Here is a 10760-nt window from a genome sequence, read left to right on the forward strand (position 1 = left end):
TTATAAACGAAAGTATTATTTATAAATAAATGAATTGTCTCTTATGTCTTTAGACTCCTTGGAGATGTCATAGAAAAAATAATAATAAATTGATTATTTATAAACAAATTATAGGATTTTTTTTTTTTTTTCTAAATAAAAGTATTATCTCTACTGGAGATTAGTCAGACACTATATAGATCAGAGCACAGGTTATCTGATTTCGTGGAACTTGATAGAGAACATAATCCAATATATAAATAATGTACATTTTATTTGCTAAAAATTGGCTTATTAAAAATAATAAAGTTCATGAAGTAATTTATAAAAATGACTTCTTATCACAATAATCTTTTTACTGAACCCATATCGGGTTTTACATTTCATTCGAAAAATACTGGTGAAAACAACATCAAATTAACAAGTAAAATACATTAAATTATTAACAATCTATCACAATAAATTAAACTAACAATGTATCATAAATAACACAAACCAATACGCAGATTTTTTTTTTTTCCGGTCATTGTTGAACTCCATTCTTTAAACAATAGGAAGCCTCGCAATTAATTCTGTATGAAAATAACTTGAGCGTATTGTTTGCATAACATTCAGCTGCTACAATACATATCACTACATTTGAATAGTTTTAAAGTCTTTTAAAATCCTTTATTCATTCAGAATCAGGACTGATTTTCACTTTCATTTTTGTTCTTTGCTTTACTTTTGAAATGGGGAACCTTCCAACGTCGAGATCGTCTCAGATAGAAGAGCAGATAGAGAACGGCAGACACCACAATGACGGAACAGGAAATGGAAACTCCGTAAATTATGGCGGTTGAGTGATCACTCTCAATATTTTGTTTCTCTGTCGAAAAATGCAAAAATCAAGGAATCTTAGTTACTATTCAACCTAAAATGAGCTAAAAATTAAAAAAAAAAAAAATCTTTTATATTAGAATCTAATCTCACTAGTTCGAAAGAAAAAAAAAAAACAGATTTAACTAAATAAAACAAATCCCTAAATCCATTCCTCTGGCTCCAAAACATATTAAAATTCGAGTTCATTTCTCACCCATTGTAAATAAACATGTTCCGTTTTCGTCCCGAGATTCGTCGCTCCGATCACCGCAGTTATTTCTGCCGTCGCAAAGCCAGCTGTTCCAGATATATCTTCCATTCGCGCAGCGAAAGCTGTTTGGTCCATCGAAGGCTGAAATTAGCATTTTAAAGATTCATATATCATCAATTATTGTTTATTTATTAATAAAAAAAATCTTAAAATATTGATGTTATTGGAATGTTTCACTTACAATGAGAATAAGATGTGAAGAAGACATCGAATCTTATTGGAGATGATGTTTCGATTATTAGTGTCGTGTTGCCAATGGATGAGAATTGTTTAGTACTGTCTAACATGTCTAGGTAATTCTCACACAATACTTCTTCGGCACTGGTGCTTTGAGAGTATAACTAAAGAGAAAAATCAGCAATGATTTAATGGTATTTAATATAATATATGCAAAGTGGAAAGTTGTAAACCAAAAAATATGCCAACAATTTTTGTACATTGTTGAATGATACCGACTTTAATTTATTGTTAAATGATTTATAATGTGGTTATTAATAAAATCTGGTTTTCAGAAGTGATTCATTGTTACATGAAATTGGCTGAGTCATTATTAATGGGTTATCATCTGAGTTTTCAGCATATCTAGATAATTATCTGAATTTATCCTGATGTTTCTTTGTTTACATCAGCCTAACCTTTTGTTATATTTTTTTCAAAAGGGTGTATATGACAAAGAATTCTGAAATTTATATATGTGCTTTTATACACGTGTATGCTTGCGTATAAATATTTCTTTTAAAATTTGCTTAATATTTTTTTTAAAAATTATTATTTTATTTAAATATAATATAATATTTCTATAAAATATTTCCCCAATACTTTCTCTTACCTTAATTGTGCTGCACTCATTTGTAGCCTTCTCGAACTCAAAACTTCGGATGGCAAACATTATTCTTTGCTCGGGCAATTCCGAATACAGATTTAAGCTGCACTTCACAAAATTGAAGTATTCATTAAACGAAGCGGCCATTAAAATTCCACATGACGATGATCCGCTAGGTGTCACTGGGATCGATAGGTTACAGAACGCATCCAGATTATCTGAAACAAAAAAAAAGCAAAATTCTTGCACTGTTTTTAATTTAAAAAAAGTAAAACTTGAAAATAAATAGCTACCATTCGATTGAGTATTGGTTTCAGTACGTTCAGAATTATTTATAGTTTTTAAAGGTTTTTGAAATAACTTAGTAATTTAAACGAATTCTCTCTTCTAGAGCTATGGAGGTATACTGGTAGTTCTCTGTCTTATCTACGTTATGTTATCTGCTCTTTTTCACCTATGTCGTAACAATGGGCAATTTATTGTTACATACTGAACAATCAAACTCATAAAACTTGTCTGTTGCGTTATCTTCCTACTACAAAGACGCCCCGCCAAAAATATCCGACTTCGAAGTAAACCAATGTGGGGATTTAAGGGTGGGAGGAGACATAAAAAATACACTTAGTAGCATTTCAATATGTTGTTCAGATGACACAGATGACATTATGTGTCATTAATAACCAAAACAATTTAAAAAATTAACAGATCGAAGACTGGATTAATTTGCAAATAAATAACTATACTTCTCGAAAAATATCGAAGCTGAATTATTCTACAGGGAACAAATCTGGAATTCTTGTCTGTAATAGCTTTCCCCGTGACTATATCTTCCGGTTCTTCAGAACGAACAATTTGCTATAGATCCTGAAATAAAAAACTGCATTTCTCAAAGCATAATCCATTACATTTAGAGATTCCTGTGAATCAAGGTGACCACCCAGCAAAAATATTTTGTAACAACTTATGCAGGGAAAAAAAGGTACTAAATCCGAAAAAGGAAAAAAAAAGTACAAAATTTTTATGTAACATTTTATATAAATAATGTAACATTAAATTTTCAGTTATTTAATATGCTATTTACATATATAAAGGCTTCCCACTCACAAGAAAAATACTGGAAGTATTTATTCGTTATTTTTTAGCAGGTTTTGCTAAATTAATTAACTCTTCAGAAATAGTAAAATCTGCAGCTGATGAATGTTTCAATTTTTCTTTTGTCAAAAGGAGTCCATTCATCAAGGGAGTTTGTAATTGATTTCTTATTTTGTTCTTATTTATTGTCACAGCTGAAAATATTATTTTAGTCGCTGTTGATGAATGAGGGAGGCATAGTGCAGCATTAACCAATGTTGCTAAATTAGGAAATATTTGTTCTCCTACAGCATTTTTCATTTCAAAAACTTTATTCAAAAAACAAAACAAAACATGAATTCTTGACTTTTTTTCGATGCGTCTACACAGTCTTTAATAGTTGCCATTCTCTATCAAGCTCTTGATAACTATTTTTTAAAGGTTTGAATAGCGAATAATATATTTTTTTCATTGGCTAATACCGGTCGGTTTGTGTGAGTACGGGATTGGGGGGGGGGGGGGAGAAGGTTAACGAATAGTGAGAGGGGAAGGAAAAAAAGAGAAATCATATTCTTGTGTCACTGAATGACATATGGGGGAGGTGGGAGAAGAGAAAAATATTAAACTCATATATCTAACTCATATGTTGTTATTATTATTCAGAAGAAAGAAAGTACTAGATCTGTTGGTGAACGTAGTAGAACACTAAACATTTATAAATAGTACTGGAATTTATAAAAAATACTAGAACTTTTTATAAATTCAATTAAAATTCTAAATCCGATTAAAAACAACATAGCGATTAATAAATCTATTACACTTTTATAATATAATATATAATAAATTTAGTTTAATTCTTTTATCCAAGTGTGAGCAAACGAAGTTTGTGCCTGAAAATATCTTCAGGACTGTGGCAAGGTGGTTGCACCACCTGTTGCTCACACTCACACTTAATAATTTGTGAGTTCAACAAATCTTCATCATCGGCCTGTAGAGTAAGGTAGGCTGAGAGTCAGCAGATAGTAGGAGAGGAAATAAAGATAGAGTGCATAGTGCTAGGGTAGGTTAAAGAGGCCTCAGTTGACCTGTTTTAGCTGTTTGCCCCCCAGGGGCGTTTCTAAAACGGTCGTTGATTTTTCACTTTACAAAAAAAGGAAAAATCCTAAAAAGGAAACATGTAACAAAACAAAAACAAAAAAGTACACAGAAAAGCAAAAATTGAAAGTTAAACTTAGAGGTGGAGGAAGGATCTGGCCCGAGTGATGCAGCTCACAAGGAACTGCACCGCCTCGCTGTAAGCCTTCGCCGCTCGGGTTCTCAGGTCCTCCCCCACCTGTGATAGCTGAAACCGGTGAAGCTGTGTACAGAAACCCCACAAGGTGGTTACTGTGTCTTTCTTTTGTTGTGGGCAGTTATTATTCTTTTGGCCACCTCACTTCCCTTGGCCATGTCTAGTTTGCAGAGAGCTATGAAGAACGCCGAAGCTGCCTCCTCGTCTAAATCCTGGGCTACCTCTACTTGCTCAGGGGTGATTTTGCTGATGTCATCAACGAAAATGTCACCCCATTTGGCACTGACGATGTCAGATCCATGTTCTCCTGTGAGGAGGAGTTCAGGTTCTCCTATTTTTTTTATCGCTTCTTTGAATTTTTCCGCCATCCCTGGGATACCTCTGATGAGATGGCTGAGTGTCTCCCCTGCTTTCGCGTGAGGGACTTCTGGGTGGGCGGTCTCAGATACTTTTGCTGTTTTGGTCGTTACCAACTCTTCTTCCTGTGGGCTTAATGGCCGTTTGGAAGTGTTGGTGTTCACCTCCATCTTTCCTTCTTCCCTATCTATATCATCTGTATTAGTATCTATATTGGTATTGATGGTTTCAATAGCGACTGTTTCTTCTTGTTGGATTTTACTGCTTGTGGAAGTTTTTTTCCTCTTTCGGTTTTTCTTAGACGTGGAGGTATAGATTTCTGTTATATCAGGAGCAGCCTCGAAAGGAGGAGAAGCTTCCTGTGGTGTGTCATTTCCATTGCTTGGTGGAGTTGCTGGCGTGATTGCACCACCCATCCTCTCAGCAAGGGTTCTGGATGGGCATGTGTCCACTTTGTGGTCAATTACCCCACATTTCAGGCAAGCTGACTCACAGTTGTCTTGGTTGTGGCCTGCTTTGAGGCAGTTTTTACATTTCACTCTATGACAGTCCGCCCCAAGGTGAGTGAAAGCACCACATCTAAAACATTGTTTTTTTACACCAGGGTAATTTATCATTACTCTGGCGGATCCAATAATAATGAAGTTGGGAACGGGCGTTTTCATCTCGAGGGAGATGTGGACTTCACCCGACTTCCATTTGGGGTTTTCTGCGTCATTTAGGACTTCCACCTTGTGTATAACGCCCCATTTCCCGAATATTTCGTGGATGATCTTTACATCTGTTTCAATATATTCTAAAGGGAATCTGGGGATTCTAAGTAGTTTGGTAATGCTCCCTACCAAAAATGGAACTATTGTTTTTCCATTACATTCGAATCCTGCAAGTAGTTTGTCTCTTGTTTGCTCACTCCTTACTACTACTTGGAAGCGGCCACCACCAAAGGGAGTAAACCCAAAAATCTGCTCAGCGCCGACGCTTTCGATGAGGGCTTTGGCCAAACATCAGCTTCCACTTCGATTCCAAGGGTCCGCGTACGCGGCAAAGCCATGCTGGTGAGGGGGGGGGGGATAAGCTATTCCCACCACCGAGTGTGTTATTCTTGCCCCAGTCTGGGGTTTATTCTGTATCTGCTGCTGTAGTTTATTATCAAGTGCCTCTATGAGATGCTTTGCCGATAATAACTGAGCTAACATATACTATACTATAATTTGCGCTTAGCTAAACAATTTGCTAATCACTTATGAGGAAAGTTCACAAAAATGAACTACACACTTGATCTAAACGAAAAGGCCGAGCTGAGCAAATAAAGATTAAATTAAATTTATTATATTGTTTAACGAAGTGCAAAATAAACTTCCAACACCTATATTACATTTTTATTAAAATAAAAATGGTGTATTAATATATTTAAAAAAAAACTCATGAAATTTTCCCAAAATAAAAATAATTTTATATATTTGATAACTTTTTTTATTTTTTAGTATTACTTTATAGTAGATAATAAATTATATTTTAATTTCATTCATATTTTATAATGAAATGATCCCATTACCTATCCAAACTTCAGAATGCTGTCAGGCATTGCAAAAGAAGTATAGCTTACTGAAATAAAGAACCAAGAGGCTTCACTTCGGCGATGCAAAATTATCCAAATTAAGTGGATATTGAATCCAACATTATTTCAAAGCAGAATATATAGAAACTACAAGAGTTTCGTGCCGAATATAGAAACTATAAAAGTTTCGGTTGATCCAAGCGTAAGCAACCTTTCAGGACAGAGGCAACTCGTGACAAAGGTGGAGTAAGTTCTGATCACATTATTTAGTATTCTCCATAATGCAAAGCACATCTCCTTGCGGACATGTATGATACTATGCATTATGGGAAGGTGGTCAACTACCCAGAAGGGATCAGTACCCAGACCATTTTAAAAGATACCAGTCTGGGTAGTGACCGGAAGGGGTCACTAGCCAGATTATTTCTTAACAGAAAATTATTAACTATTGTTATTACTTACATATAGGACAAGGTTTTGCAGTTGAGTTGATGAACGTAATGAATGCACTCGTAATTAAAATCCAACACCGCATTCCGCTTCAGGTCAAAAGAACCAGACTAAACACAATGAACTACCCGTTTATCACATTTTTACTTCCAGATCGCTATACAATCGATTTTAGTCCAACATTTAAGATGATTCAAGGGTAAATACGCACTTTTCATTATCCTTTTTCGATATGTACGTGTTACACAAATACCTCAAGTATCTGTGCAATTGTCCAGATAGTAGCGCCTTTATGTTAGAATGAAGTGTTCTGTGTGTAATTTAATCTCTGTTTCAACACCACACTCTTGCCGAGCTATTTTTTCTTATCAAATATCCTAGGAAACCACTGGCTTCCCGCTGTGTTATCTTATAGAAGCTGGCGACAGTCACCCATGAGGCATGGATATGGGTGGTACATACGGGTACAAACTCGGCATATGTCAGACTAATTTTTTTTTTACATTGTCATGTTCGATGATACTTTAGGATGTTTCTGGATTGTATTTTTTTTAACCAAATTAGCAATCTAATTATGATTTCGATATGAAAATGTTGCGAATATTTTATTTAATTTGCTGACTATTAAATACTTGAAACATTTTTTAAATTAGCTTTGTTTACGCAAGATACATTTAAGAAGAATAAGATACTAATCTAGCTAATGACGTCAAGCCTAATAAGCACTATTATTTAATATTTTAATGATACTTTTTAAATTTAATACTTTATCATACCTTTTTTACTTAATTATTTAATAACTTTTAAATTTAATTATTTAATTTTTAATACTTCGTACACCCAATTTAGAGAAATTAAATATTTAATATAAAGACTTATTATATTGAGCTATTAAAGCTTTGATCATGGCAGGAGGGTAACAGCAATTGCCGAGCCTCAGTTAGAACTTCATTGGCTACAGCATTGCTATCCATTACCCTCCAAGAGTATTAATCACCGCCTCGGGTCTCGCCCCAAGGTCCTTCGACTTATTATATTGACAATTGACCTTTATGTCTTTAGGGGTGAAACAAGATGCTTTTCATATTCCCCGCTATCTGTTGTGGTTACAGTGAGGGTAAAATTTATGAGCAGTTTGCTCGACCTGAATGGACATGGAGATTATGCATCGCAATAGGAGGCTAATATAGCTTTTGGTCTTCTATATTTGAATATGTCCGTTGCCGCGTATGCTGCAGCTTGCTGAACCAAATCGTTGGGAGTGTGTAGACGTCTTTAGGAAAAACTTGGATGCTAAAGATTGTAGAAAAGAGAAAATATAAGAAATATTTGTATCTCTATAAGACTTATTATATTATATTTATATTTATATCTTAAAGTTCTTAAAAGAACTGGGGTATGGACTGAGTCCTTGACTCTTTATCTCGTCATCTGAACGAAAAGAATCGGTATGGATGGAGTGTCATTGAGCTAAAAGCTCTAGTCATGGCTGGGTAACGGCAATAGCCGAGCCTCACTTAAAACTTTATTGGCTACAGCATTACCATCCCTGGAAGTCCTAAAAAGGACTCTCGCACTATATTTATATATCTAATATCTTAAGTTCTTAAAAGAACTGGGCGATGGACTGAGTCCTCGACTCTTTATCCCGTCATCTGAATGAATAAAATCTGTGTAGATGGGGTGTTATTGAGCTAAAAAGCTCTAGTCATGGCTGGGTAACGGCAATAGCCGGGCCTCAGTTAAGACTTCACTGGCTAGAGCATTGCCATTTGTTACCGTGGAAGCCCTAAAATAGGTATTGTACCCCCTATATCTAATATAAATATTTAATATAAAAAATTTATACTTTTCGAAGTTTGGTGTATGAATTAAGGAATATTTAAATATTAACTGTGTAAGATTTATGATTATTTTTACTTTATTTTCATGACATTATATTAATCCTAATGAAATATAGACTGGAAACTGATAAATAACAAAGAAATTATATTTTGAATACATATTTATATGTAACGGAAATGTTAAAAAATATGCAAGAAAATGTCAACATCATCCAATTCCTATGACCTAAGACAGAAGAACAAGAACAAGCATGCTGAAATATGACAAGTTAATCGACTTGTTCGATAGCCAATTTATCGACCAGTTGTTTGCACCTGAATTAACTGAAATATTCCTTCCGGACAATTACAATTAATACTTAAAAAAATACTTGGAACTCAGCCAACTGCCAGTTTATTACATTCCACTGCCTACATTTTAACATTAGGCAGCCATTAGGATTAGGCTTAGTGTTTTGTTCCAGCACTCCAGTATATTTCTCATCCTGATATTACCTTTTCTTTCAAAATCACTCAACTTGCTGAATTTCCTGCTGACTGTATGAGAATTTAGATTCAAATATATTTTAGTAAGATCTTCTTCAAATTCCGGGAAAAGAAAGTTGGGTTGTTTTGAATTATTACTTAACAATTAAGGCAGTGAGGAAAGTGTAGTCTCTCTTAATTGCGTATGTTCTTCTGGCGAATTTGTATGTTTTGCGGAATGAAAAACCAGAGCATCCGCAGGAGAAAAAAAAAGGACTATTTCACCTTAACGGGATTCAAACTCTGCCGATATTGACCGAGCTAAGAAGTCTCCAAAATAGATTTATTTTTAAAAAAGACCGATGAATCTTTATGTTGCCATAGAACATGACTTCCATACCTTCTTTTTTTTTTTTTTGTCTTTTTTTCTGGTTTATTTAAGTCTGCGTAACATTTTCTCGCGCAGTAAGAAAACAAATCGACCGTAAAAAAAGAAAATCCACCTTCTGTGCTACCGTTTTCTCTTCAGACGTAGTCATATGTCACTGACGGAAGACAAGCAAGAAGCCAACAACTGTAGCGGATAGGTCGTTTGAGCCCGCGAGCTGTAAGGGGCTGTTGAGGCAGAAAACTAGTGAATGACAGCGTTTTATTAAGTCTGCTGGTCTGGTCCCCCCCGTTGTCTAGCGGAGCACGAGGAGGGTTACGGAAAACTCTGCGGACGCTGAAATATCTGTCCGATGTTTGCTACTCTCCCATGTGCTCCGCAGACGAGGATGGATGTCAATAGAAGCGTCGCACGTTGACGCAGACCGGAGATTTAGAAGAATTATATTGGACTGGATGCGCTGATGGATGAAGATTTTGATTGAGATTGAAAGTAATCACATTTCAATTTATTTGAAATTGTAAATTGGGGGAGGGGGGGGATAAAAAGATAATTTAATTTGAAGTGCAAATGATGATCTGTATAGCAGGTCGTATGTCCCGGATAAAAACAGCTCACAGCCCCGTTAAAAATTAAAAATCTGAATAATGTATTGATTATCCTTTAAAAACATTAATTCTAACTTAAATATAATAATCCGTTGTCATGACAACTTCTGACAAAAAGTGGATTATAATTTATAACTTACCGAATATTCATCATTTAGAACAAATTGCTTATTAACGAAATGTAAAGTGAAAAGTTTTAAAAGGACTTCAGTTTACATTTTTACCAAGTAATTAACAATAAAAAGGTATCCATAGGATTTCTAAGCATTACGTAGTATATTAGGATTACAGAGTACGCACTACTTTTTAAACTAAAATCATTTTAATCACTCCCGTTTTGGACACTTGTAGTAATGAATGAAACTACTTTTTTAAGATTGTTCTGCAATAAATTCCGTATGTATGGACCTGACAGTTGTTCAGAACTCCGAAATAATACTCTGAACTCTAATCTATAGAAAACGTACAAAGTACATACAATTCATGACTAGCTACGGCAAGTAGTTCGGACAACTTCCTGCCATCTGAAGACAACTACGAGTTCGAAATGCAGGAGCGAATTACAGTTTCCTGAGAAACCCCCTGTTATAGTCGGTATGGTACCAAGACAACTCGAATTGATCACCGATGATGTCATCTGTTTTAATGCTCACAGAATTTTAACTTCTTAGTTTTACCTGCTTGATTAAAAAATGCTGAAATATATTTAGTGGATATTGAAAATAAAAATAAAAAATTATCAGTACATCAGATTTTTTTTCCACATACAATAATAACAAGTGAGTTTGCAATGG

General features: G+C 34.7%; 1 protein-coding gene across 1 annotated transcript; it reads right to left on the minus strand.

Annotated features, from left to right (window-relative positions):
* Positions 1–234: 234 nt before the first annotated feature.
* LOC150105569 (uncharacterized) lies at positions 235–6949 on the minus strand. The gene is made up of 5 exons (XM_090394918.1): positions 6674–6949; positions 1941–2152; positions 1293–1452; positions 1055–1192; positions 235–847 (listed from the first exon to the last, which is right to left on the minus strand). Exons 1-5 carry the CDS (start codon positions 6744–6746, stop codon positions 663–665), a joined length of 768 nt encoding a protein of 255 aa, XP_090251044.1. The 5' UTR covers positions 6747–6949; the 3' UTR covers positions 235–662.
* Between the last annotated feature and the right edge of the window lie 3811 nt (positions 6950–10760).

The sequence above is a fragment of the Typopeltis vanoorti genome, chromosome 6, assembly GCF_054136105.1.
Source record: "Typopeltis vanoorti isolate ZY-2024b chromosome 6, IOZ_Tvanoo_1.0, whole genome shotgun sequence".
Taxonomy (NCBI): Eukaryota; Metazoa; Arthropoda; class Arachnida; order Uropygi; family Thelyphonidae; genus Typopeltis; species Typopeltis vanoorti.